At 48.2% G+C, this 27,992-nt stretch overlaps 1 protein-coding gene across 1 annotated transcript in view; it reads left to right on the top strand.

Annotated features, from left to right (window-relative positions):
* MKNK2 (MAPK interacting serine/threonine kinase 2) overlaps positions 1 to 27,992 on the top strand; it is a 61,128-nt gene that overhangs the window by 11,592 nt on the left and 21,544 nt on the right. The window contains exons 3-7 of the mRNA XM_060232791.1: positions 8,586 to 8,667; positions 10,841 to 10,942; positions 14,790 to 14,887; positions 24,819 to 24,898; positions 25,872 to 25,945. Of these exons, the coding sequence (XP_060088774.1) occupies positions 8,586 to 8,667; positions 10,841 to 10,942; positions 14,790 to 14,887; positions 24,819 to 24,898; positions 25,872 to 25,945 (436 nt within the window). The remainder of the gene's footprint in view (positions 1 to 8,585; positions 8,668 to 10,840; positions 10,943 to 14,789; positions 14,888 to 24,818; positions 24,899 to 25,871; positions 25,946 to 27,992) is intronic.

Below are 27,992 nucleotides of genomic sequence, written 5' to 3'. Positions count from 1 at the left end.
CTGTGTGGCGTAAAACTGAAATGGGTGGAGGGGGAGGTGCTAAAGGCAAGATTGCGCAAGCTCAGAGCACAGAAGGTTGGGAGATAGTGGAGAAATGTGCATTTTTTTGTTGTTTTCGATAAAAGTTTTCCAGGAAAGACAGTTGATCCTGCGCAGCTGGAGTTGCACAGTGCTGCATTAGAGAGAAAAGAAGGATCGGTTCATGGCTTTTTAACTCTGGTCCGATGAAGTGTGTTTCTAGCCCACGAAAGCTTACATTCGGACTAAAACTTGGTTGGTCTTAAAGGTGCCACTTGACTCTTGCTTTGTTTAACTCTGGATCTTTTGGGGGGTGGAAGGGGATGCAAGGAAAGGAAAAGGAAAGGTCCCCTGTGCAAGCACCAGTCATTTCTGACTCTGGGGTGACGTTGCTTTCACAACGTTTTCACGGCAGACTTTTGACGGGGTGGTTTGCCATTGCCTTCCCCAGTCCTCTACGTCCCCCCCCCCCCAGCAAGCTGGGGACTCCTTTGACCGACCTCGGAAGGATGGAAGGCTGAGTCAACCTTGAGCCGGCTACCTGAAAACCCAGCTTCCGCCGGGGATCGAACTCAGGTCGTGTGCAGAGTTTAGGATTGCAGTACTGCAGCTTTAACACTCTGCACCACGGGGCTCTTTCTAGGAAGGGATGCAGAAAACCCCCTAAAGCCAGCCTTTTATCCCTCTCCAGCAACCAGAAGGACCAAAGAAACAGGGAAGGGGGAATAAAAATCCAAACGATTGTTTTCCCCCCTTCCCAAGTGGGTGGGAGCGTTTTTGCATTCCACGGCTGTCTGGTGGCAGCCCCTCCCTTCCCAAGCCTGCATTGTTCCCAGCTGCTGCCTCCTGATATATAATCCGTCCCTCCAACTCCCCCCCCCCATATGCTCCTATGCCCTCAGAGCAAAGCATTCTGGGATGGGGGCTGACTCTTCTAGCACAGCGAAGCCTGCACTGCCAACATGCGTGGCGGGAGAAACACGCATGAAATTTCTAGATCGGCCGGCTGGGGCGGGGCGGAAAGCAATCGGATTGCAGTCCCAGTTTTGGCTACTTTCCCGGGATCAGGGAGGGAGGGGGGCAGACATTTTTTTTAAAAAAGAAAGAAATTACTAGGAGGAGGAGAACTCGGCTTCCACACGGCAGCTGAAGCTGGTGGTGAATAAACTTTCTTTCTTTCTTTCTTTCTTTCTTTCTTTCTTTCTTTCTTTCTTTCTTTCTTTCTTTCTTTCTTTCTTTCTTTCTTTCTTTCTTTCTTTCTTTCTTTCTTTCTTTCTTTCTTTCTTTCTTTCTTTCTTTCTTTCTTTCTTTCTTTCTTTCTTTCTTTCTTTCTTTCTTTCTTTCTTTCTTTCTTTCTTTCTTTCTTTCTTTCTTCTCCCCCCCCCCCTTCCCTTCCTGTATTCTGCCCTCCCCTTACGCGCTCAGGGTGGCTGACAACATTTTAAAAACACAATTCAGCTAAAAAACAAGGCAACATAATAAAACAACAATATAACAATTTACAAACTGAGCCAGTTTGGTGTAGTGGTTAAGTGCGCGGACTTTTATCTGGGAGAACCGGGTTTGATTCCCCACTCCTCCACTTGCAGCTGCTGGAATGGCCTTGGGTCAGCCATAGCTCTTTTTAGGAGTTGTCCTGGAAAGGGCAGCTGCTGTAAGAGCTCTCTCAGCCCCACCTACCTCACAAAGGTGTCTGTTGTTGTGGGGGGAGAAGGGAAAGGAGATTGTGAGCTGCTCTCAGACGCTATCCTTGAAAGAGCAGCTTCTGGGAGAGCTCTCTCAGCCCCGCCTGTCTCACAAGGTGTCTGTTGTGGGGGAGGAAAGGAAAGGAGATTGTGACTCCTCTGAGACTCTGTCCTTGAAAGGGCAGCTTCTGGGAGAGCGCTCTCAGCTCACAGGGTGTCTGTCGCGGGGGGTGGGGGTGGGGGGGAGAAGACATAAGAGATTGTAAGCCACTCTGAGTCTCTGATTCAGAGAGAAGGGCAGGGCATAAATCTGCAGAATTTTTCTTCTACAAAACTACAAACTGATCATCCAAGATTTGTTTACCATCGCTGCTGTAATTGCTTTGGTGCTTGCATATTGCTGACAGTATTACTGCTGTTATGTTGGCACTCAGACAGTGTTATCATAGTGCCGGTTGGACTCTCAGAACTATGATGTAAATATTATAATGTAGAAGAAGAATTGCAGATTTATACCCCACTCTTCTCTCTGTATTAGACTCAGAGCGGCTTACAATCTCCTATATCTTCTCCCCCCACAACAGACACCCTGTGAGGTTTGTGGGGCTGAGAGAGCTCTCCCAGAAGCTGCCCTTTCAAGGACAGAGTCTCAGAGCGGCTTACAATCTCCTCTATCTTCTCCCCCCCCACAACAGACACCCTGTGAGGCAGGTGGGGCTGAGAGAGCTCTCCCAGAAGCTGTCCTTTCAAGGACAACCTCTGCCAGAGCTATGGCTGACCCGAGGCCATGCTAGCAGGTGCAAGTGGAGGAGTGGGGAATCAAACCCGGTTCTCCCAGATCCGCACACTTCACCACTAAACCAAACTGGCTCTCAGTTTGCACAGGGGATTACATCGGCAGCACCAACGCTGTGGAATGTGCTCCCTGAGGCCATAAGAGCCCTTTGGGATCTCTCCCAATTCCGCAGGGCTTGTGAAACTGAACTTTTAAAACAAGCCTATAAAAAGCCCCAGCAGGTAGGTGCGCGGCCCCACCTGACCCTCTGCGCTCCCCAAGAGCTGGGCTGACCCCCACACCAGGAGGAGCCCGAGGTGGGACACGGCTGCTTACATGCGGTGTTGCGAACTCCGGATTGGGGCATTCCTGGAGATGTGGGAAGGAGAAGGAGGTCACCACGCCAGCTGGTCCACGCTGCCGTTTTCTCCAAGGGGACTGACCCCTTGAATTTAGGGATCCTGTGAATTTAGGGGGAGATGTTTGTGAGTTTCCTGCATTGTGCAGGGGGTTGGGCTAGATGACCCTAGAGGTCCCTTCCAACTCTAGGATTCTAGGTTTTTAAACAGAGGCTAGATGGCCATCTGACAGCAGTGCAGATCCTGTGAATTTAGGGGGAGGTGTTTGTGAGTTTCCTGCATTGTGCAGGGGGTTGGGCTAGATGACCCTAGAGGTCCCTTCCAACTCTAGGATTCTGTGAACTAGGGGAGAAGGCTGCCGCTCTTATTCTGCTGGGCAACTCTACCGGAAGGACCACCAACAGATAAATGGAAAGCCTAGTATGATCCGAGCGGCCAAAGCTTTTAATATGTTGTAAAACAATATTTTGTTTTATCGTTTTGTATTGGAAACTGAGATGTTGATTTTATTTCGATTGTTAGCCGCCCTGAGTCCATTTGGAATGGACGGGATATTAATGGAAAGTAAATAAAATAAATACCTTTACAAAAATTTTTTTCTAATTTCCAAAGCATTTGTGGAAAGTTTTTTTGGATGGGGGATCACACCTAGGAGATCTAAGCGGTGTAACTTTTCTCGTGGTTTTAGAAGATGATGATGATGATATTGGATTTATATCCTGCCCTCCACTCCGAAGAGTCTGAGCGGCTCACAATCTCTTTTACCTTCTTCCCCATGACAGTCACCCTGCGAGGTAGATGAAGATATTGGATTTATATCCTGCCCTCCACTCGGAAGAGTCTCAGAGCGGCTCACAATCTCCTTTCCCTTCCTCCCCCACAACAGACACCCTGTGAGGTGGGTGGGGCTGGAGAGAGCTCTCACAGCAGCTGCCTTTTCAAGGACAGAGTCTCAGAGCAGCCTACAATCTCCTTTCCCTTCCTCCCCCACAACAGACACCCTGTGAGGTGGGTGGGGCTGAGGGAGCTCTGACTGAAGCTGCCCTTTCAAGGACAACTCCTTTGAGAGCTCTGGCTGACCCAAGGCCATTCCAAGCAGGTGCAAATGGAGGAGTGGGGGATCAGTCCCGGTTCTCCCAGATAAGAGTCCACACACTTAACCACTACACCAAAAGGGACACAGCTGTGGTTCTGTGAGGACAGCATGCTCCTGGCGGTTGAGCAAATAATTCCAGTTTTCAGAAGCGTGTATACTTTATTTTCTTTTGCCACTAGGTTGCAGATGACTTACGGTGTCCCACCCCCCATGAGGTTTTCCGAGCAAGAGACGTTCAGAGGTGATTTTCCTTTGCCTGCCTCTGCATAGTCACCCGGGTATTCCTCAGTGACCTCCTATTCAGATACTGACCAGGACTGAACCAGCTTTGCCTCTGAGATCTGTCCAGATTGGGCTAACCTGGGCAATCTGAATCAAGGCAAGCAAGACTTCCGTTGTAGCAGGAACTCCTTTTCCTATTAGGCCACACCCCTCTTATGTAGCCAATCCTCCTGGAGCTTATAGGGCTCTTTTTACAGGGCCTGTTGTAAGCTCTTGGAGGATTGGCTACATCAGGGGGTGTGGCCTAATAGGCAAAGGAGCTCCTGCTAGAATTCCACCCTGCCTGGAGGTAAGCGTGCATAGTAGTGTGCAATTAACTTGTAACGTGGGACCAGAGGGGGAACTGATCTGTTTTTGATGTTTATAGGGCGTCAAGATACAGACGGTCATGATTTGGTGCCTCTTTGAGTGGTGCTCCGTGTTTTAAAACAGGGGTGTCAAACATGTGGCCTGGGGGCAAAATCACGCCCCCGGAGGGCTCCTGTCAGGCCCCCGAGCAACTGGCTGGCACCTGCTTCCTTCTCCCTCTCTCTTGCTTCCTTCTGCATCACAGCTTGCTTTGCAAGGCTTGCTCAATCGCACAGGAGCTACAGAGCAAAGCCTCTTATTTTCTCTATTGGCTGAGGCTCCTCCCTTGGGGAGGAAGCGGGGGAGGGGGAGCTTGCTTTGCCAGACTTTCTCAATCACACAGCAGAGCTACTGAGCCAAGCCTCTCTTCCTTCTATTGGCTGAGGCTCCTCCCCCTCCTGGTTCCCCAGGGAAGGAAGGAAAGAGCCAGAGTGGTCCCACTGGTGGACCTCTTGATGGCACCTGGGTTTTTTGGCCTCTGTGTGACACAGAGTGTTGGACTGGATGGGCCGTTGGCCTGATCCAACATGGTTTTTCTTATGTTCTAGAGCTTCCTTTGCCCAGTTCTCTGGATCCCATGGGAGAAATGCAAAGCAACTTTAAGACCAACGAGCGCTAACATTTTAAGCATAAGTTGTTTTTTTTTTAAAAGATATTTAATTGTGTTTGTGTGTGTCCTGTATAAAGTTTATATTTCTGCTACTTTAAATAAGTACACACATGGCCAGGCCCAACAAGGTCTCATTTTTGTCAGATCCGGCCTTCATAACAAATGAGTTTGACCACCACTGTTTTAAAACATCCCCCCCTGCATGCAGATATCTAGTGTGTCAGGAAACTAAGGTCTGTTTTTTTTTTCTAGAAGTGCTAGTTTTCCACATTCAAGAGACAGATGCAAACATGAAACCTCTCCCCCCCCCTCCTCCCCCTGTCTGAAGTGGTAGAGCCCTTCCTAGATCATCTAATGTGCTTTTGGTGATTGGGTGGCTCTGTTCTTGGAAATTCTTGCGTGTTCTTCCTCCTCTGCTTGGAGCAGCCCAGATGCGGTAGTTGCGTAAGCTTTATCACCAAGCGGCATCTTGGGGCGTTCGTGGTTTGCCTGTCCCACTTAACTGGCCTCCGCCCAGCTCATTAGGGGCTGCTGGCTTGACCAGCTGGTGTGACGGCGTTCCAGCTGGAGTTTGCTGTCCAACCCACTCGATGGCTTGTTCCGCTCTGTAGCCTTGGCCCATTTTGGGAGACCTGTTTTGCAGGCTGCTGGTGAATCATTCCTGTCTAGGGACAGGAGACAAGAGAAGAATCTAGCTCTGGGGAGGCCAAAATGTGGCTCTTTTATACATATTGTGTGGCTCTCAAAGCCCCCACCAACCCAGGCTTAACTGACTTGGAGAAGGCATTTTGCTCTTTAAATCACTTTGCTAAGCCAAGCCAGCTGGCAGCTTGGAGAAGACATTTAAAGTTAAAGTTGTTTTCTTTCCATCTCCCCCCCCATCCCCATCTGAACATAAGAACGTAAGAGAAGCCATGTTGGATCAGGCCAATGGCCCATCCAGTCCAACACTGTGTCACACAGTGGCCAAAAAACCCAGGTGCCATCAGGAGGTCCACCAGTGGGGCTAGAAGCCCTCCCACAGTGCCCCCCCAAGCACCAAGAATACAGAGCATCACTGCCCCAGACATAAGAACATAAGAGAAGCCATGTTGGATCAGGCCAATGGCCCATCCAGTCCCAACACTCTGTGTCACACAGTGGCCAAAAAACCCAAATGCCATCAGGAGGTCCACCAGTGGGGCTAGAAGCCCTCCCACTATGCCCTCCAAGCATCAAGAATACAGAGCATCACTGCCCTGGACAGAGTTCCAACAATACGCTGTGGCTAGTAGCCACTGATGGACCTCTGCTCCAGATAGTTATCCAGTCCCCTCTTGAAGCTGGCTATGCTTGCAGCCGCCTGTGGCAGTGCATTCCATGTGTTAATCACCCTTTGGGGGAAGAAGGACTTCCTTCTATCCGTTCTGACCTGACTGCTCAGCAATTTCATTGAATGCCCATGAGTTCTTGTATTGTGAGAAAGGGAGAAAAGGGCTTCTTTCTCTGCTTTCTCCATCCCATGCATAATCTTGTAAACCTCTATCATGTCGCCCCGCAGTCAACGTTTCTCCAAGCGAAAGAGCCCCAAGCTAAAAGTAAGCTTTGCCGGCTTCGCAGCTCGCGCATGCGCATTTTGTCTCATTTTGCCCAGCCGTTTCATGTTTCCCCCAGGGTCTTAGGCTCAAAGCACTGTCCATGAGATTGCTCTAACGAATGTCAATAAATAACCTTTCTTCATCTATTTTCCTCCCTTCCTCAAACATCTGATGTTCATCTTATGCGGCTCTTTCATTAAGCAACTTTGGCCACCCCTGATCTAGTTTTTCTTCATTGCTTTCTTCCCGGGGGTTCAAAGAAGGGACACAGTTTCTGAACCCTATTTAAGATCCCTGCATCAAGCCCGTCTACCCAAGTTATCTAGTTCTACAAACATGTATACCAGTACACATTCTCTCTTTTCAACTTTCTGTATCTGGTTTCCTGCAGGCATGTCCTGCTCATTATAGGTCACCAGGGATACATCTCATAGCAAGGCTGATTCGAACAGGGCTTTTTAAAGGCTAAAGATGCCAGGGGTTGAATTTGGGAAGCCAGATGTTGAGCAGATACTATACCACTGAGTGACAGAACCCGCCGCAGCCCCGCACCCCTCCAGCACTCCGCTCGCCTGTCCACTGCCGCTCTCTGCTCGCTTGTTCCCTCCCCCCTGTTCGCCAGCTAAAAGTAAGCTTTGCCGGCTTCGCAGCTCGCACCTGCTCATTTTGTCTTGTTTTGCCCAGCCATTTCATGTTTCCCCCAGGGTCTTAGGCTCAAAGCACTGACCATGAGATTGCTGTAATGAATGTCAATAAATCAAAAGTAGAATTGCAACTTACAGACATCCGCCTGAACAACACCTGAGTGGCATACTCGAGATTGCTACAGCACAGACATTGTCTCCAGATTTTGATGCAATAATTCAGAACAAGGTGTCAGAAACTGTTAAATAAGCAAAATATGGCAAGAGTGCTAATCTTTTAAGCATAGTTTAAATTTTTAAGAAATCTTTTAATTTCGTTCAAATTGTGTGTGTGTGTGTGTGTGTGTGTGTGTATATATATGAAGAAGAAGAAGAAGTTATTGGATTTTTTTTTTCGCATTTATATCCCGCCCTCCCCGCCGAAGCAGGCTCAGGGGGGCTCACAACATCATTAAATATCCACAATAAAACCATAAAGCAATAAAAACAATTATAGTAAGATCAATTAAAATTAACAATTACAGTATAAATATTGAACAGATTTTAAAAACAGTTTTGGTGCTAAGTTCCATACCATGATGTTAAGCAGCTCTGTACTTTAGTTGAAGGCCATTTTGAAAAAGTGTTGTTTTACAAGCCTTGCAGATTGTAAGCCGCTCTGAGACTCTGTCCTTGAAAGGGCAGCTTCTGGGAGAGCTCTCTCAGCCCCACACACCTCACAGGGTGTCTGTTGTGGGGGGAGAGCTCTCTCAGCTGCACCTACCTCACAGGGTGTCTGTTGTGGGGGAGGAAGATAAAGGAGATTGTAGGCTGCTCTGAGACTCTGTCCTTGAAAGGGCAGCTTCTGGGAGAGCTCTCTCAGCCCCACCTACCTCACAGGGTGTCTGTTGTGGGGGGAGAAGATATAGGAGATTGTAAGCTGCTCTGAATCTCTGATTCAGAGAGAAGGGCGGAGTTTAAATCTGCAATTCTTCTTCTTCCACCCCAGATGCTCCTTTTTACTTTTGTTTCTCAAAACCTGTTAGTATGGAGAGTGGGGTGTCAACGCTTTGCTTGGAAGAAGGTAGCAGGAAGTCTTGTTCCTCAGGAACCACTTTGGACGATTTCTAACCAAGGTTCTAATTCCAGCCGAAATTTGATTTTTGTTTTGGAACCCTCTGGCTTAACTTCTCTCTCTCTCTCTCTTGGCAGGGCCAGAATCCATTTGACTTGGAGTTCTCCCAGTCTAATGACCTGGAATGTGTCTTCAGCTTCGAATGCCCTACCCGCCCTGGTGAGTCCGGTTTTGTGTCATGGGAACGTAAAACTCTGGATGGACGGGAAGTGGTTTGAGCCGCATGGTTCTGAGAGGACATTGCAGTTGTTCCGAACGACCTCTATGCCATTGTTCCTCTGTTCTTTAGAAGGAGAAGACGACTCAGAGGTTTACAGGGGGCGGGTCTTAAGACAAAATTGCCCCACAGTTAAGATATTGACATCCCCTTCCCCTTTGGAGGTGAGAAGGGTTGCCCCCAAGGGCAGGGCCTTGACTGTTGTAGCCCCGTGTTTGCCAACTGTTGCCTTTAGTCGTCTCGTACAGCCACACCAAATTAAAATATTTGTTTCCGCTCAAGCTGTTTCCTTCGTTTTTGACCCTCTTGGCCTTTCTCTTCATTTGTGACCTCCCCTTCTCCCTTTTTGAGAACATCAGTTGAGGGTTTGACGCAATTATAGTTAATGGGCACTGCCAGATTGGATCTTTCAGTCTTGCCTGTGGTTTTGTCTAATTTTATGCTGCTGTATTAATGCTGTTGAAACAACAACAACAACACCTTGCCTCTGTCATTCTGCGCTTCAGAAACCGGAGCGGCAAGCTGGAGTCATGATATTTCAATAGAACCTCCATGTTCATGAGCAGTCTAGCTGTGAACAACAAATATTAGGGATGTGGCAGTGAGAGGGCCTATTTTGGGGGGCTTTGGAGAATCAGCGTCTTTGCAAAACCACACGGGGTGGATTTTATTGAAAATCATGATCTAAACAGTGCACGAATAATATCACAATTTAAATTGTGGTTTTAAATCACTCGTCAGTAAGACGATTTAAATCATCTTGTTTTTTTTTTTTACATAAAGTCTTATTCTTGCTGGTATAATCTTTATATTTACAACCAGAGGAAGGTTTCGTTTTTAGAATAATAATTCGTCTATTAGATTACAGATTTGGTTATGCGCCGAATACGATAAATGTCAGGCTGTGTGCACAGAGATCCCAAGACTTGTGAGCAATGTTCCCTCTAAGCTGCAGGGTCTTGTGAGCAAGCATTCTACTTTGTGAACTACTGGCATTAAAGCTGTGAGCTGCTGCATAAATTATTGTGCTCTGCGGTCATGCTTACTGAGCTAAAGCAAAAACATGTGAGCTGGAGGCTAAAAATCTCTGCGCTCGCTCACGCTTAACTCAGCTTAGAGGGGACACTGCTTGTGAATTATTCCGCTCAAAAAGTTTTACTTTCATTGTTACTGCTTGCCGCGCCTTCCTCACACTTGCGCGAATCTGTTCCACTCCAAACAGTCTTCTGTTCATTGAACTTCTTGAAACTTTAGCACTTAACAGGTATGGGGTTGTTTCTGTGTGTACATAGATTTGCAGAGGAACAATGGCATAGAGGTCTTTTTCTTGACCCCGTACGTTTATTTTGTGACTTTTTTTGCTGCGATGTAGAGGCGGGTTCTCTTCAGACCCAAATTCACAGTTTTGAGAACTTCAGAACTAAGCATCTGTAATAATGACTTTGAGATAAGGAAAATTGCTCCAATGATCTTGCAGAAACTTCTGGGAGTGCATGACATTGTGAATGGATTAATGGAATTTGTTTACCAAAAAGTTTAAACGCTGCATGAATATACAGCCTCATGCTATATGATTAAAAACTAATCCTTATTTCATGATGAGTAACCTTTGGGCTATCATGTATCTTAAATAGAAAGCTAATCTGCTCAAAAAGCATTCTATTAAAAATCTGATTTAAATTTAAAAAAACCCCTGAATTTAAGATTTAAAACTCCCCTTTTTAAAAAAAACCATTGGTTTTTGTACTCCCCGCCCTTTCCACTCCGCAACTGGTGGTGACTTGCCCTCTGTATTTTGGGAAATGATTCTCCCTAGTTTTAGATTTGCCGAATGGGGTGGGGATGAGAGGGAAACGACGTCTTTGCAAACCACCCCACAACTGGCAGCGGTCTGCCCTTTCTCCCTCTGACTTTTTGCAAATACATCTCAGTTTGAGGGTGAGTGGGCAGAATCCTCCAGTCTGTGGTCAAGACTTCTAGGAAACACCACCGCCCCCCTGGTTCGCAGAACCTCAGGAAACGTTGTGGGTTATGTTATGTTCCAGTGGGACCTTGTTTTGACTCTTCTAAAGTTCTTTTTTTTAAACTCTCCCTTTGTTAAATCTTGTGGGACAGACATGCCCTCCAGCCAGCCCATTGACATCCCTAATGCCAAGAAGAGGAACAAGAAGAAAAAACGTTGTCGAGCTACGGACAGTTTTTCAGGGAGGTTCGAAGGTGAGATTCTTGGATTTGGCATGAGGACATTGGGGGGCTCTCCAGCGACACATGAAAACTGCCTTATATCCTGAATCAGAAACTTAGGAAGAAACACACTCTCTCCATTTATAAAACAGTAGCAATGTGTAATACAAACTGCATTCACCAGAGAGCCAGTTTGGTGTGGTGGTTAAGTGTGTGGAATCTTTTTCTGGGAGAACCAGGTTTGATTCCCCACTCCTCCACTAGCAGCTGCTGGAATGGTCTTGGGTTAGCCATAGCTCTCGTAGAAGTTGTCCTTGAAAGGGCAGCTGCTGTAAGAGCTCTCTCAGCCCCACCCACCTCACAGGGTGTCTGTTGTGATGGAGGAAGGGAAAGGAGATTGTAGGCCATTCTGAGACTCTGACCTTGAAAGGACAGCTTCTGGGAGAGCTCTCTCAGCCCCACCCACCTCACAGGGTGTCTGTTGTGGGGAAGGGAGATAAAGGAGATTGTGAGCCACTCTGAGATTTGGAGTGAGGGGCGGGATATAAATCCAATATCCTCTTCTTCAAAACACCTTGAATAAGCCGTACACTAATACAGTTACAAAACCATTCCATGCACGATGTAGCTGCTGTCCAGAGTTCATAATGATTTATGATGAGTCAGACAAAAAAACAGAACCGGTCCAATTTCGTTTTGGATGTACTATCCTTCCTCAAGGGACTGTCTTGCCATATGTATTGGAACAGTAGACTTGAAGTGCCAAAATTTCCTGACTTCCTAAAGTCCTGTGTTTTAACAAGTTATTAATAACATATGGTTACAATATTTAATTATATTCTTACTATCTCTAACCCATATGATATTTTCTATCCCCCCTCCCTCCGTTACTAGACTTCCCCCGAAGTTATATATTTAAATTCAATTAAAAAGGTACCCCTAACCAATCAAAATTCAGTGTCTTTTTCTTCTCATTCATGTTAAAAAAAATTGTCCAATGTCTGTTTACGTTCCACTCTTTCTCTATAAATCTTTTAAATTTCTTCCACTCATTTTTACACACATCCAAATCACAGTCTCTTAAAGTTCTTGTTAATTTATCCATCTCGCTCCACGATAAAACTTTCACAATCCAGTCCCATTTCTCTGGTATTTTTTCTTGCTTCCTAAAGTCCTGAATGCTGATAGATACAAATTGGTAGAGGCATTCCAAGAATAAAAATAATAAATAAAGACTTTAAGGAAGCCAGGGTAAGTAGGATTTATAGGAAGTAGTGTGATAAAACGCATTGGTTACCCAATCTGTGGAAAATATTGTTTGTATGGTTTGTTTTTCTGAAACTGCAGAAATTTTGGCACTTCCAAGCCTACTGTTCCAATACATATGGCTAGACAGTCCCTTGAGGAAGGATAGTATATCCAAAACGAAACTGGACCGGTTCTGTTTTTTCGTTGGACTCATCATAAATCATTATGAATTCTGGACAGTAGCTGTGTTGTGTATGGGATGGTTTTGTAACTGTTTTAGTGTATTGCGTCTTCAAGGTGTTTTGGTGAATGCAGTTTGCATTATACATTGCTACTCTTTTGTGAACGGAAAGCGTGTGTTTCTTTCTTTGCACCTCCATGGTCCCGATCATTTCTTTTTATAATTTAAATTTTATTGAAAAAAAGGAATTTTTTACAAATAACATTCCCTATCATTTCTGACGTCGGACCTTTCTGTCCGTCAGTGTCAATATTGTCTACTCAGACTGGCAGCCGCTCTCCAAGGTCTTGAGCAGAGGAAAGGTCTTTCACATGCCCTCCAACCCGGTCCCTTAAACTGGAGATGCCAGGGATTGAACCTGGCACCGTCTGCACACCAAGCAGACGCGTTAACCACTGAGCCGTGGCTCCTCCTCAGAAGTGAGATGCTAGCCAGCATGGTGCGGTGATGACGGTGTCAGCTGAGGATCTGGGGGACCCAAGTTTGAATCCCCACTCCGCCATGAGAGCTTGCTGGATAACCTTGGGCCCGTCTCCCACAAACTCAGTTTGACCGACCTCACAGGCTTGTGAAGATAAAAACTGGGGAGAGGAGGACTACATCAGCTGCTTTCGTTGAAATTAACGCACAGTAGGTTTAGAACAGATGAAAGGAAGTCCTTCTTCACCCAGAAGTCATTAACAAATGGAATTCACTGCCACAGGAGGTGGTGGCAGCTACAAGCATAGACAGCTTCAAGAGGGGATTGGATAAAACATATGGAGCAGAAGTCCATCAGTGGCACAAGGAGCGCTCTGCTGGGCTTGCTCAATCGCATAGCAGAGCTACTGAGCCAAACCTCCCTTCTGTTGGCTGAGGCTCCTCCCCATCCTCATCCACTTGGAGGAAGAGACCTTGGGCCTTGGAACGCTCTGTCTGGGGCAAGTGATGCTCTGCATTCTTGGTGCTTGGGGGGGCAACAGTGTGGGGGGCTTCTGGAGTCTGGCGTCACTGGCAGACCTTTTGATGGCACCTGTGTTTTGGCCACTGTGTGACACAGAGTGTTGGACTGGATGGGCCATTAGTCTAATCCAACATGGCTTCTCTTACGTTCTTAAGTGTGACACAGAGTGTTGGACTGGATGGGCCATTGACCTGATCCAACATGGCTTCTCTTACGTTCCTATGTCTGGGGCAGTGATGCTCTGTATTCTTGGTGCTTGAGGGGGGCAACAGTGGGAGGGCTTCTGGAGTCTGGCCCCACTGGTGAACCTCCTAATGGCATCTAGTTTTTGGCCACTGTGTGACACAGAGTGTTGGACTGGATGGGCCATTAGTCTAATCCAACATGGCTTCTCTTACGTTCTTAAGTGTGACACAGAGTGTTGGACTGGATGGGCCATTGGCCTGATCCAACATGGCTTCTCTTACGTTCTTAAGTGTGACACAGAGTGTTGGACTGGATGGGCCATTGGCTTGATCCAACATGGCTTCTCTTATGTTCTTATGTGACACAGAGTGTTGGACTGGATGGGCCATTAGCCTAATCCAACATGGCTTCTCTTACATTCTTAAGTGTGACACAGAGTGTTGGATTGGATGGGCCATTGGCCTGATCCAACATGGCTTCTCTTATGTTCTTATGTGACAGAGAGCGTTGGACTCGATGGGCCATTGGCCTGATCCAACAGGGCTTCTCTTATGTTCTTATGTGACACAGAGTGTTGGACTGGATGGGCCATTAGCCTAATCCAACATGGCTTCTCTTACGCTTTGGGACCCCAATGGAGAGAACACCAAAGTGTATACATATGAAATAAACGACTAACCCTCAGTTTTCATTTAAGATTTTTATAAGGTGCTTTTCTACTTCAGAAATCCCCAGGGTTTCTCCCCCCCCCCCCATTTAACTAGCTGGGGAAAAGAATTGTGTTTCCCTTCCCCATGAGAAATGAGATCTTTGCGATTGGAGCTGTTGGAGAGGTTAGAACCCTGGAAACATGGCCATGTTAAATGTACAGGGAGGCCGTAGGCTGTGCACACCATGAGGACTAGAAACTTTGATAGTGGAGGGAATCTGAAATTGAGGGAAGATTTGGCAAGGACCTAGGGCTTTTTTTGTAGCAGGAACGCCTTTGCCTATTAGGCTGCACACACCTGATGTAGCCAATCCCCTAAGAGCTTTCAGGGCTCTTTGTACATTGTCTACTGGAGGACTGGCTACACCAGGGGTGTGTGACCTAACAGGCAAAGCAGTTCCTACTACAAAAAAACCCCTGCAAAGACCCATAAGTCTCTGCCATGGGACCTCTGATACAGTCAGCTCTTGACAACTAGGGTGGGTGTCTTAATCTTTTTTTGTTGATTACTTTCCCCCCTCCTCTTCCTCTCCCCCCTCCCTGCGTCCGGCAGATGTTTACCAGCTCCAAGATGAAATTCTCGGGGAAGGGGCCCACGCGAAAGTCCAGGCCTGCGTTAACCTCATCACCAACAAGGAATATGCAGTGAAGGTACTGTTTCAAAGATGGAAATGCAGTTCTGTAGGCAGACATCTTGTCTAACAGCTGAAGGCTGTTGGGTCTAGTATGGCCGAGGACCTGTCTACTTGAGGGACCGTCTTTCCCCGTATGAACCCCAGAGAGCGCTGAGGTCAGCTGGAAAGAACCAGCTGAATATCCCTGGGCCAAGGGAGGCCAGATTGAAGACCACCCGGGATCGGGCCTTCTCCATAGCAGCTCCCCTACTGTGGAACCAACTCCCGGAGGAGGTACGGGCCCTGCGATGTTTAGACCAATTCCGCAGGGCCTGCAAGACCCACCTCTTTAAAATAGCCTTCACTTAATACCGAGCCAAGAAAGTCTTGCTGGATATGTTTTATGTGTTAGTCACTGGATTTTATGGAAGATCTTAACTATAGCACCATACTGTTAATCTTAATGTAAGTTTTAATGATTTTATAATTGAAATTGTAACTATTGTATATGGTTTTATTGTACATTGTATTTACGTGTTGTGAGCCGCCCTGAGCCTGCTTTGCGGGGAGGGCGGGATATAAATAAAAAGTATTATTATTATTATTATTAAGATGTAAAAAAAGTGAAAGTAGTCCCCTGTGCAAGCACGTAATTTCCGATTCTGGGGAGACCTTGCATCACGACGTTTTCACAGCAGACTTTTTTACGGGATGGTTTGCCCTTGCCTTCCCCAGTCATCTGTGCTCTACCCCCAGCAAACTGGGTACTCCTTTGACCGACCTCAGAAGGATGGAAGGCTGAGCCAACCTTGAGCAGGCTACCTGAACCCAGCTTCTGCTGGGATTGAACTCGGGTCGTGAGCAGAGAGTTTGGACTGCGGTACTGCAGCTTTACCACTCTGCGCCACGAGGCTCAGATGAGCTGCGCTCAAACTTCGAGGCCCAAAATGTTGTGAGTTCCCCCCCCCCGCCCTTTCCCCTGCCCCCTCCTTTCTTCCTAGCATTTGCAGGAAAGTTTTTCTAGTGGGCGGCTAGTTGGAGAGACAGAAATTCGAAAGCCTCCCCCTTCCCAGTTTTGTATCCTGTCTCTAACTGCCAAATTCTTCAAAGGGCGCTGGGAAAGACTTGGTTTTTACCTGGTGGAGTTGTCATACAAATCTCCCTTCTCAGTCGTAAGGTTGCTTTATACGTGGTAATCTGGATGATTTTCTTGTCAAGGTTATATGCCGAATTTCGTTTTGGATGTGCTATCCTTCCTCAAGGGACTGTATTGGGAACAGTAGACTTGAAGTGCCAAAATTTCTGCGCTTTCCTAAAAATACAAAATATACAAACTATATTTTCCATAGATTGGGTAACCTATACATATTATCACACTGCTTCTTATTACTCCTACTTGCCTTGGCTTCCTTAAGTTCTTATTTTTTGTTTCATTATTTTTTATTCACCGAACGCCTCTACCAATTTGTATCCGTCAGCGTGCAGAACTTTAGGAAGCCAGGAAAATGTGGCACTTCCAAGTCTCTGGGGACTGTCTGTTTGCTTTTGAGAGGCCGTTGTTTACGAGGACGTGGTAGGTTCAGGATGAACAAAAGGAGAGGCTACTTTATGCAGAGAATGATTAAAATGTGGAATTCGTTGCCAGAGGATATAGTCACGACCACAGAAATAAACACCTTTAAAAGGGATTAGGTAGACCTATCTTCCATGAATCTAGAAGATGATGATGATATTGGATTTATATCCCGCCCTCCACTCTGAAGAGTCTCAGAGCAGCTCACAGTCTCCTTTCCCTTCCTCCCCCACAACAGACACCCTGTGAGGTAGATGAAGATATTGGATTTATATCCCGCCCTCCACTCTGAAGAGTCTCAGAGCGGCTCACAATCTCCTTTCCCTTCCTCCCCCACAACAGACACCCTGTGAGGTAGATGAAGATATTGGATTTATATCCCGCCCTCCACTCCGAAGATTCTCAGAGTGGCTCACAATCTCCTTTCCCTTCTTCCCCCATAACAGACACCCTGTGAGGTAGATGAAGATATTGGATTTATATCCCGCCCTCCACTTCCCGCCCTCTACTCGGAAGAGTCTCAGAGCGGCTCACAATCTCCTTTCCCTTCCTCCCCCACAACAGACACCCTGTGAGGTGGGTGGGGCTGAGAGAGCTCTCCCAGAAGCTGCCCTTTCAAGGACAGTCTCATAGCGGCCTATAGTCTCCTTTCCCTTCCTCCCCCACAACAGACACCCTGTGAGGTGGGTGGGGCTGGAGAGGGCTCTCACAGCAGCTGCCCTTTCAAGGACAACCTCTGCCAGAGCTATGGCTGACCCAAGGCTATGCTAGCAGCTGCAAGTGGAGGAGTGGGGAATCAAACCTGGTTCTCCCAGATAAGAGTCCGCACACTTCACCACGACACCCAACTGGCTCTCCTGAATCTAGTAGCCGTGGTGACTGAGGGAAAACCTCCACATTCAGAGGCACTAAGCCTTTGAATTCAAGAGCCAGGAGGCAATATCAGGGGAAGGCCTCGGCCTCTATGCTCTGTTGTTGACCTTCCATAGGAACTGATTGGCCACTGTGTGCAGAGGTGGAATTCTGGCAGGAGCTCCTTTGCCTATTAGGCCACACCCCCCGATGTAGCCAATCCTCCAAGAGGCTCTTCTTTGTAAGCTCTTGGGGAATTGGCTGCATCAGGGAGGTGTGGCCTAATAGGCAAAGGAGTTCCCACTCAAAAAAAAAAAAAGCTCTGGAAATACCAAAACAATGAAAAAAGGTAAAATAATAATGTGAGCTCGAGGTGTGCGTCAACTGCCATTGTTTTGCTTACGGCTTACGATGACCCCGTGAATTAATGACCTCCGAGTTGTCCGATCTTTAGCAGCCTTTCTCAGGTCTTGCAAACCGAGGGCCTTGGCTTCCTTTCTGGGGTCGATCCATCTCACATTGGTTCTTCGTTTCCTGCTGCTTTCATTTCCCCCCAAGGGGGATTGTCTTTTCCAATGCCTCTTGTCTTCGCACGCTGTGGCCGAAGGATGATAGCCTCAGTTAGCTAGCCTTAAATAAGTATGTAAGCTTTGTTTCTCTAATCTAGACGTTACTTGATCAGTCGGAGACTAGACCAGGGGTGGCTAAACTGTGACTTGGGGACCGCATGTCGCTTTTTCACACACATTATGTGGCTCTCGAAGCCCCTCCGCTCTGCCAGCCAGCTTGGAGAAAGTATTTCTGTCTTTAAACTACTTCGCCAAGCCAGCTGGAAGCTTGGAGAATGCATTTAAAATTAAAATTGCGAGAAAGAAGTACTTTTCTCTCTTTCTCACAATACAAGAACTCGTGGGCATTCGATGAAATTGCTGAGCAGTTAGGTTAAAACGGAGAAAAGGAAGTCCTTCTTCACCCAAAGGGTGATTAACGTGGAATTCACTGCCGCAGGAGGTGGCGGCGGCTACAAGCATAGACAGCTTCGAGAGGAGATTGGATAAAAATATGGAGCAGAGGTCCATCAGTGGCTATTAGCCACAGTGTATATATGTGTGTGTGTGTGTGTATACACGCGCATATATTGGCCACTGTGTGACACAGAGTGTTGGACTGGATGGGCCATTGGCCTGATCCAATATGGCTTCTCTTATGTTCTTATGTGACACAGAGTGTCGGACTGGATGGGCCATTGGCCTGATCCAACAGGGCTTCTCTTATGTGACACAGAGTATTGGACTGGAGGGGCCATTGGCCTGACCCAACATGGCTTCTCTTATGTTCTTTCCACGTCTCCCTCCCCATCTCCCTTCCTCCCTCCCTCCATCTGTGGCTCTTAACCCCCCACTGCCCTGTCAGCTAGCTTGGAGAAGGCGTTTTTCTCTTTAAATAACTTCGCCAAGCCAGTTGGAGGCTTGGAGAATGCATTTAAAGTTAAAGTTGCTTTCTTTCCGCCTCTCCCTCCCTCCATTTATTTGCCTGTTGCCTTCCTATCTTGTGACTCTCCAACATCTGATGTTCATATCTTGCGGCTCTCAAACATCTGACATTCATGTCTTGCGGCTCTCAAACATCTGACGTTTATTCTACGTGGCTCTTACGTTAAACAAGTTTGGCCGCCCGTGGTCTGGGCAGAGTTTTTCACAGTCCTAGAGGCAGCTCTCCTGTCTACTGAAGGCATCAACCTGCGGTCAAGAAGTGACCCAAAAGAAGGGACCAACCAGAATGAAAGGACTTCCTTTGGGCCAACTGCTGATCCTGGTTGACCAATCCGATGCGCTGCTAAGCAGGTGACCTGGCCAATCAGGTGTGTTGCTAGCATGGGGCCATGTGTTCTGCAGTGATATGTGGGTCCAGTTAAGCAAGTCTTCGCATGCTGGCCTCGAAATGCAAAGGCAGAAATCCCTCCTAGTTTTGTCCTTGAGAACTTGTTCCAATGACTTCATTGGCACCTGCGTCTTAACTTCCATCTTCCTCTTATCTCTTTCTTGGAAACCGCAATCACCATGACCTTGAGTTCTCAGAGAAACTTCCACAGTCTTGCTAGGCCATAAGCCTGAACCAAAGCGTTAAAAGCTAAATTTGAAAGGCGTGGAGGCCGGTTTTCTTGACTTAATAATAATAATAAATTTATTTTTATATCCCACCCTCCCCCGCCAAAGGCAGGCTCAGGGCGGCTAACAGACTTGATCCTTTCCTTTAAAGAAGTCCCTAAGTAAGTGGCTGGCTCACAAATAATTTCTCACCCTCCCACTCTTTATGTTGCGTTCGAGCTGGAGAAGATGTCTCCAGGGGTGGGTTGGTGACTTGCGGGTGGTTCTCGGTTTGCCCTGGGCGAGCGTCTACTTGAGAGATTGACTTAATAACTAGGGTTTGGAGTCTGGGGTTTGGGAGTTGGCTCAGCCACACAAACTGCCTGAATGGCTTTGGGCCGAGGCGATCCCTCCTCGTGAGGTTGCTGAGGAGTCGTGGAGGGGATGAAAATTATGATGCTTGCCAGTTTGGTGTGGTTGTTAAGAGCAAGAGACACTAATCTGAAGAACCGGGTTGAGCCCCCACTCTTCCTCCACATGCGGCCAGCTGGATGAGCTTGGGCTAGTCACAGTTCTTAAAAGAGCTCTCAGCCCCACCTACCTCATAGGGTGTCTGTGGTGGAGAGAAGAAGGGAAGGAGATTGTAGGCCGCTCTGAGACTCTGACCCTGAAAGGGCAGCTTCTGGGAGAGCTCTCTCAGTCCCGCCTGCCTCACAGGGTGTCTGTTGTGGGGGAGGAAGGGAAAGGAGATTGCAGGCCGCTCTGAGACTCTGTCCCTGAAAGGGCAGCTTCTGGGAGAGCTCTCTCAGTCCCGCCTGCCTCACAGGGTGTCTGTTGTGGGGGAGGAAGGGAAAGGAGATTGTAGGCCTCTCTGAGACTCTGTCCCTGAAAGGGCAGCTTCTGGGAGAGCTCTCTCAGTCCCGCCTGCCTCACAGGGTGTCTGTTGTGGGGGAGGAAGGGAAAGGCGATTGTAGGCTGCTCTGAGACTCTGACCCTGAAAGGGCAGCTTCAGGGAGAACTCTCTCAGCCCCACCTGCCTCACAGGGTGTCTGTTGTGGGGGAGGAAGGGAAAGGAGATTGTAGGCCGCTCTGAGACTCTGACCCTGAAAGGGCAGCTTCAGGGAGAACTCTCTCAGCCCCACCTGCCTCACAGGGTGTCTGTTGTGGGGGAGGAAGGGAAAGGAGATTGTAGGCCGCTCTGAGACTCTGTCCCTGAAAGGGCAGGTTCTGTTCGAGCTCTCTCAGCCCCACCTACCTCACAGGGTGCCTGTTGTGGGGGAGGAAGGGAAAGGAGATTGTAGGCCGCTCTGAGACTCTGTCCTTGCTTCTGGGAGAGCTCTCTCAGCCCCACCTGTCCCACAAGGTGTGTGTGGTGGGGAGAGGAAGGAAGGGAGATTGTAAGCCGCTCTGAGATTTCGAGGGAAGGGTGAGGTGAAATTCCAATCTCCTCTTCTTCGTGAATGCATCAGAAGGGAAGTTGGCATTGTATACAGTAGGGGTGGCCAAACCTGTTTAACATAAGAACCGCGTAGAATAAATATCTGAAAGCCGCAAGACTTGAATGTCAGATGTTAGAGAGCTGGAAGGCAGGCAGGCAGGCAAATAGATGGGGGGAAGGAGAGGTGGAAAGAAAGCAACTTTCATTTTAAACACATTCTCCAAGCCGCTAGCAGGCTTGGCTCGGAGAAGTGGTTTAAGAAGAAAAAAGCCTTCTCTAAGTTGTTCGATGGGGTGGCTTTTGAGAATCACACGATATGTGTGAAAGAGCCTGAGCCACAGTTTGGCCATTTCTGTTATCTAGCCTGATCTCGTCAGATTTTGCAAGCTAAACAGGGTCATCAAAGATTTCAGGTTTTCACGGCTGGCATCATCATTAGGGTTTGTAGAGTCTTTCGGGCTCAAGTGCCGTGTTCTACTGGAGAAAGTTTTCCTTCCGGACGTTTCGTTCTCGGCTGCGGAGAACATCCTCAGTGGCGTTGCAGCCGGAGCAGGCGCTCTGACCTTTTTGGCTGCTGTGCGTTGAGTGGGGCCAGGGCTGCTGGAGAGATCACTCCCCGCTTTCTACATTCACAAACCAATTGCCCTCTCACCACCACCCCTCCAGCCTAGAAATAGCAGCTCTCCAGCAGCCCTGGCCTCACTCAATGCACAGCAGCCAAGAAGGTCTGAGCGCCTGCTCCGGCTGCAACGCCACTGAGGATGTTCTCCGCAGCTGAGAAAGAAACGTCTGAAAGGAAAACTTTCTCCAGTAGAACACGGCACTTGAGCCCGAAAGATTCGACAAACCCTAATAAACAGGGTCATTCTGGGACGGGAGCCCACCATGGAAGAAGGCTCTGCAGAAGAAGGCAAACCCCCTAAATGACTTGCCTTGAAAACCCCTTTCTTGGGGTCGCCACAAGGCTTGTGACTCCATGGCGCCTCCCACACACAGCTGGTGCATCTACTAAAGTGTCCATCTAAATGTGACACCGATTTTCCCTTTGCAGCCTTGGTTGAATCCCTTCACTGCTTGGGCTATTGCCGGTTCCTTCCCGCCCCCCCCCCCATCCAAAAACCACTAACTGTTCCTCCAGCTTTGAGCATCTGCCTGTTCCAGTGGGATATATGCCCAAGCAGCTTGCAAGCTTTGTTTCTCTTCTTTGTTTTTTCCTACCCTAAGAAGGATCTCTGGTCCAAATCTTATGTATGTTCACTGAGAAGAGCTTTGAATGGAGTCTTGATGGTAATTTATACCCAAGAAATTGCCCCTTTGCTTCAGAGATGATGATGATATTGGATTTATATCCCACCCTCCACTTCAAATCTCAGAGCCCCAGAGCGGCTCACAATCTCCATCTTCTTTCCCCACAACAGACACCCTGTGAGGTGGGTGGGGCTGAGAGAGCTCTCACAGAAGCTGCCCTTTCAAGGACAGAATCTCAGAGCAGCCTACAGTCTCCTTTTCCTTCCTCCCCCACAACAGACACCCTGTGAGGCAGGTGGGGCTGAGAGAGCTCTCACAGCAGCTGCCCTTTCAAGGACAGAGTCTCAGAGCGGCCTACAGTCTCCTTTCCCTTCCTCCCCCACAACAGACACCCTGTGAGGGACTTCTGTCTGGGACACTGATGCTCTGTATCCTTGGTGCTTGGGGGGGGGGGCACAGTGGGAGGGCTTCTAAGGTCCTGACCCCACTGATGGGCCTCCTGATGGCACCTGGCTTTTTTGGCCCCTGTGTGACACAGAGTGTTGGACTGGATGGGCCACTGGCCTGATCCAACATGGCTTCTCTTATGTTCTTATGTGACACATAGTGTTGGACTGGATGGGCCACTGGCCTGATCCAACCGGGCTTCTCTTATGTTCTTATGTGACACAGAGTGTTGGACTGGAGGGGCCACTGGCCTGATCCAACATGGCTTCTCATATGTTCTTATGTGACACAGAGTGTTGGACTGGAGGGGCCACTGGCCTGATCCAACAGGGCTTCTCTTATGTTCTTATGTGACACAGAGTGTTGGACTGGAGGGGCCACTGGCCTGATCCAACATGGCTTCTCTTACGTTCTTATGTGACACAGAGTGTTGGACTGGATGGGCCACTGGCCTGATCCAACAGGGCTTCTCTTATGTTCTTATGTGACACAGAGTGTTGGACTGGAGGGGCCACTGGCCTGATCCAACATGGCTTCTCTTATGTTCTTATGTGACACAGAGTGTTGGACTGGATGGGCTATTGGCCTGATCCAACATGGCTTCTCTTATGTTCTTATGTGACACAGAGTGTTGGACTGGATGGGCCACTGGCCTGATCCAACAGGGCTTCTCTTACGTTCTTATGTGACACAGAGTGTTGGACTGGATGGGCCACTGGCCTGATCCAGCAGGGCTTCTCTTATGTTCTTATGCTTTTCCTGTTTCAACTTTAATTTCCCCCTCCTGATTCCTCCCCCCCCCCCGCCTTCCCAGTTTTAGTTAATAAAAAAGCACTCCCCTTTTCAGACTGGCATAACCAGTGAGTGACGTGGGTCTTAACATTTGACTGAGATGTGAATAGAACGGGTAGATCCTGGCAGGGTCCGTCTGTTTGGGATAGATGCAGGGGGTAGCAATAAAACGGAGGGGGAAGCGTTGAGGTTACAACCTCTTGGGTTAGGGGGGATTAGAACAGCTGCTGCATTGAATTGGCTGCTCTGCAGGCCTTTTATTGGCGAGGGGGAAAGAACAAGGGCTCTTTCATGCAACTTTGTGCCATAAAATGTCAACGAGGGTGTATTTTAAAAGCCTGCCCTCTCCCCTGAAAGAATTCAGGGCTCTTCCCCACGCCTTTCCCCCTTTCTGGTCAGCATTTGCAGCAAAGACGCACAAGTTCTTTATTTTGGAAGTGTGTTCCGACTGGGTTTCTCAAAGGCCTTGTAACTTCTGGGGAATAGAGAGACAAACAGATTTGTTTCTCTGAAGTCACCCCAGAGACTGTTTCTTCTACAGGAAGGGGGAATAATAGAGAATGATCTGTGGGTATCTGGGGCTCTGGGGGGGGGGCTGTTTTTTGAGGTAGGGGCGCCAAATTTGCAACATAGCATCTGTTCCCTCTCCTCAGACCACCCCCCAAGTTTCAAAAAGATTGGACCAGGGGGTCCAATTCTATGAGCTCCAAAAGAAGGTGCCCCTATCCATTATTTCCAGTGAAGGGAAGGCATTTTAAAGGTGTGCGGTCCCTTTAAATGTGACAGCCAGAACTCCCTTTGAGTTCAATTATGCTTGTCACACCCTTGCTCCTGGCTTCGCCCCCAGTGTCTCTTGGCTCCACCCCCAAAGTCCCAGATATTTCTAGAATTGGCAAGCCTAGGCGAAACAGGAGGTGAATTTTTGCTTCCCCTCCCCCCAAACTCAAATGAGAAGAGATAGACTTAACACATTTTACGTTTAAAAAACCATCAACCCAAAGTTTGGGTTACCTAGGATGCGAAGGAGTCTTTGGCGTTTAGCGGAGAGGGACACGTTTGTGTCTTACAGCTTGCATAGTTAGCATCTCAGGTAAAATGGCACTAGTTGCAAAGGATTTAGGATGTGGGTATGTGAACTGGAAGAGCCCCGTGGCACAGAGTGGTAAAGCTGCAGTTGAACCTCTCTGCTCACGACCTGAGTTCAATCCCCGGCGGAAGCTGGGTTTTCAGGTAGCCGGCTTGAGGTTGACTCAGCCTTTCATTCCTTCCGAGGTCGGTAAAAGGAGTCCCCAGCTTGCTGGGAGGGAAGCGTAGAAGACTGGGGAAGGCAATGGCAAACCACCCCCGTAAACAGTCTGCAGTGAAAACATTGTGATGCGATGTCACCCCAGAGTCGGAAACGACTGGTGCTTGCACAGGGAATAACTTTTACCTTTATGTGAACTGGAGCATGCAATTAAATGAACTTGGATCTACAAGCCTTCATGTAAACATACCCACACTTAACCAAAAAAAAATCTCTCTTTTAAAGATCATTGAGAAGAGCCTTGGACACATCCGGAGCAGAGTCTTTCGAGAAGTGGAGATGTTGTACCAGTGCCAGGGACATAGGTAAGTGGGTGTGTGTGGCTCAGAACCCTTGTCCTCATGGAAGTGTTAAACGGAACCAATGCCAGAGAAACTGTATCCACGATGTGGCGAATGCATCTGTGCGTACTTGTTCCCAGCTATGTAAGTGTTATGGCAGGGGTGTTGAATTCATTTGTTATGAGACCTGGATCTGACATAAATGAGACCTTGTCGGGTCAGGCCATGTGTGTACCTAATTCATAGAATCCTAGAGTTGGAAGGGGCCTCCAGGGTCATCTAGTCCAACCTCCTGCACAATGCAGGAAATTAAGATTAGGTAGCAGAGATATGAATTTTATAAAGGACACAGACAAACATTTTAATTAAAACATGGTTAAAACACTAGCACTCGTTGGTCTTGTAGGTTCTTTGTATTTCTTCCATCGGATCCAGGGAACAAGCCAAGGAAGCTCTGGCTCTTTCCTTCCTTCCCCAGGGGACCAGGAGAGGGATGAGCCTCAGCCAATAGAAGGAAGAGAGGCTTGGCTCAGGAGCTCTGCTGTGGGATTGAGAGAGCCTGGCAAAGCAAGCTCTGCCTTCCCCCCCCCTTCCTCCCCAAGGGAGGAGCCTCAGCCAGTGGAGAAAATAGAGGTTTTGCTCTGTAGCTCCTGTGCGATTGGCCAACCCTGGCAAAGCAGGCTATTACATAGAAGGAAACAAGAGAGGGAGAAGGAAGCAGAGGACAGCCAGTTGCTCGGGTGGCCTGATAGGAGCCCTCTGGGGGGCCTGCTTCGGCCCTAGGGCCACATGTTCGACACCCTGCTCTAGAATCTTTTCTTGCTTGATCCAGGCGGGTAGTATCTGAGGAAGTGTGCATGCACACGAAAGCTAAAGCTCACCCCTCGGATAAAACTTGGTTGGTCTTAAAGGGGCAACTTGCTCTAAACTTTGTTCTTGACTTGCGAGATTTGTTTGAAAAACTTTTCCCTTTTTTTTTGTCTTTCCCTTTGGATAGAAACATCTTGGAACTGATTGAATTCTTTGAAGAAGAGGATCGATTCTACCTCGTGTTTGAGAAGATGAGGGGAGGTGAGGAGCATCCTTCGAAAAAAAAAACCCTTTTTGTTTTGACTTTTTTCAGAATGAACATTACACGCCGTGGGAAATATAAGCTGAATAAGCATTATGAACTGAACAAACTTTATAAGCATAATAAACTTGGAAGGGGGCAGAAAATCAGGCGATTATGACGTTACAGAGGGGTGGAATTCTGGCAGGGGCTCCTTTGCATATTAGGCACACACCCCTGATGTAGCCAATCCTCCTGGAGTTTACAGCAGGCCCTGTACGAAAAGCCCGGTAAGGGATTCTAGCAGGACCTCCTTTGCATATTAGGCACACACCCCTGATGTAGCCCATCCTCCTGGAGCTCTCAGTAGGCCCTATACGAAGAGCCCTGTAAGGGATTCTAGCAGGACCTCCTTTGCCTATTAGGCCACACACCCCTGATGCAGCCACTCCTCCTGGAGCTCTCAGTAGGCCCTATATGAAGAGCCCTGTAAAGGATTCTAGCAGGACCCTCCTTTGCCTATTAGGCCACACCCCCCTGATGCAGCCAATCCTCCTGGAGCTCTCAGTAGGCCCTATACGAAGAGCCCTGTAAGGGATTCTAGCAGGACCTCCTTTGCCTATTAGGCCATACCCCCCTGATGCAGCCACTCCTCCTGGAGCTCTCAGTAGGCCCTATACGAAGAGCCCTGTAAGGGATTCTAGCAGGACCTCCTTTGCCTATTAGACCACACACCCCTGATGTAGCCACTCCTCCTGGAGCTTCCAGTAGGCCCTGTACGAAGAGCCCTGTAAGGGATTCTAGCAGGACTTTCCTTTGCATATTAGGCCACACACCCCTGATGTAGCCAATCCTCTTGGAGCTTCCAGTAGGCCCTGTACGAAGAGCCCTGTAAGGGATTCTAGCAGGACCTCCTTTGCCTATTAGGCCACACACCCCTGATGTAAGCCAATCCTCCAAGAGCTTACAAGGCTTTTTTTTTTTTTGTAAGCTCCAGGAGGATTGGCTGCATCAAGCGTGTGTGGCCTACTATGCTAAGGAGCTCCTACTAGAATTCCACCCCTGTGTTATAATAACGCCATTATTTTGTACTTTGTAGGAATCAGGTTCTTTATATTTTCATTCCTTTTGATTTGATTTTTCGAAGCAGCAAGTCTTCCTCCGTCTTTTGATGGCCAAGATACAATTTGATTTTCTTCCGTCTTTTGAGGGCGAATATACAATTTGATTTTCTCTTGTCGTGAGTTTTCTAGCAAAGGCATCTCTGGGCCAGCTGCGGCTGGTGCGAATACCCTCCAATGTTTGCAAGCCACTGTGGTTGGCAGTAAGACAGGGCGCAAGAAGGTTTATTTTTTTTGCGTGGCTTAAGAGCTGAGATTTGCTGAGAGCTGAGAGCCAGTTTGGTGTAGTGGTTAAGTGTGCGGACTCTTATCTGGGAGAACCGGGTTTGATTCCCCACTCCTCCACTTGCACCTGCTGGAATGGCCTTGGGTCAACTGTAGCTCTTGCAGAGCTCTCCTTGAAAGGACAGCTGCTGTCAGAGCTCTCTCAGCCCCATCCACCTCACAGGGTGTCTGTCGTGGGGGAGGAAGGTAAAGGAGATTGTGAGCTGCTCTGAGACTCTGTCCTTGAAAGGGCAGCTTCTGGAGAGCTCTCTCAGCCCCACCCACCTCACAGGGTGTCTGTTGTGGGGGAGGAAGGGAAAGGAGATTGTGAGCCGCTCTGAGACTCTTCGGAGTGGAGGGTGGGATATAAATCCAATATCTTCGTCTACCTCACAGGGTGTCTGTTGTGGGGGGGGGGAAGGGAAAGGAGATTGTGAGCCGCTCTGAGACTCTTCGGAGTGGAGGGTGGGATATAAATCCAATATCTTCTTCTTCTTCTTATTGCTAAGCTGGCATTCTTACAGGCAGTAGCTTCAGAAAGAGGGAAGAAATTACGACTTTGCCCAGCTTGCGGAACCCCCCGCCTCAAGCTGTGACCAGAGCCACTGGCTTAGAGTACTTTAAAGCAGGGGTGGGGGGGGGGGATGTTAACAAATGTATGGTGGTCTTTTGGAGTCAGTAC

Source organism: Heteronotia binoei, chromosome 2 (assembly GCF_032191835.1).
Source record: "Heteronotia binoei isolate CCM8104 ecotype False Entrance Well chromosome 2, APGP_CSIRO_Hbin_v1, whole genome shotgun sequence".
Taxonomy (NCBI): domain Eukaryota; kingdom Metazoa; phylum Chordata; class Lepidosauria; order Squamata; family Gekkonidae; genus Heteronotia; species Heteronotia binoei.
The sequence above is the reverse complement of the archived record's forward strand: the minus strand, read 5'-3'. Positions and strand labels throughout refer to the sequence as shown.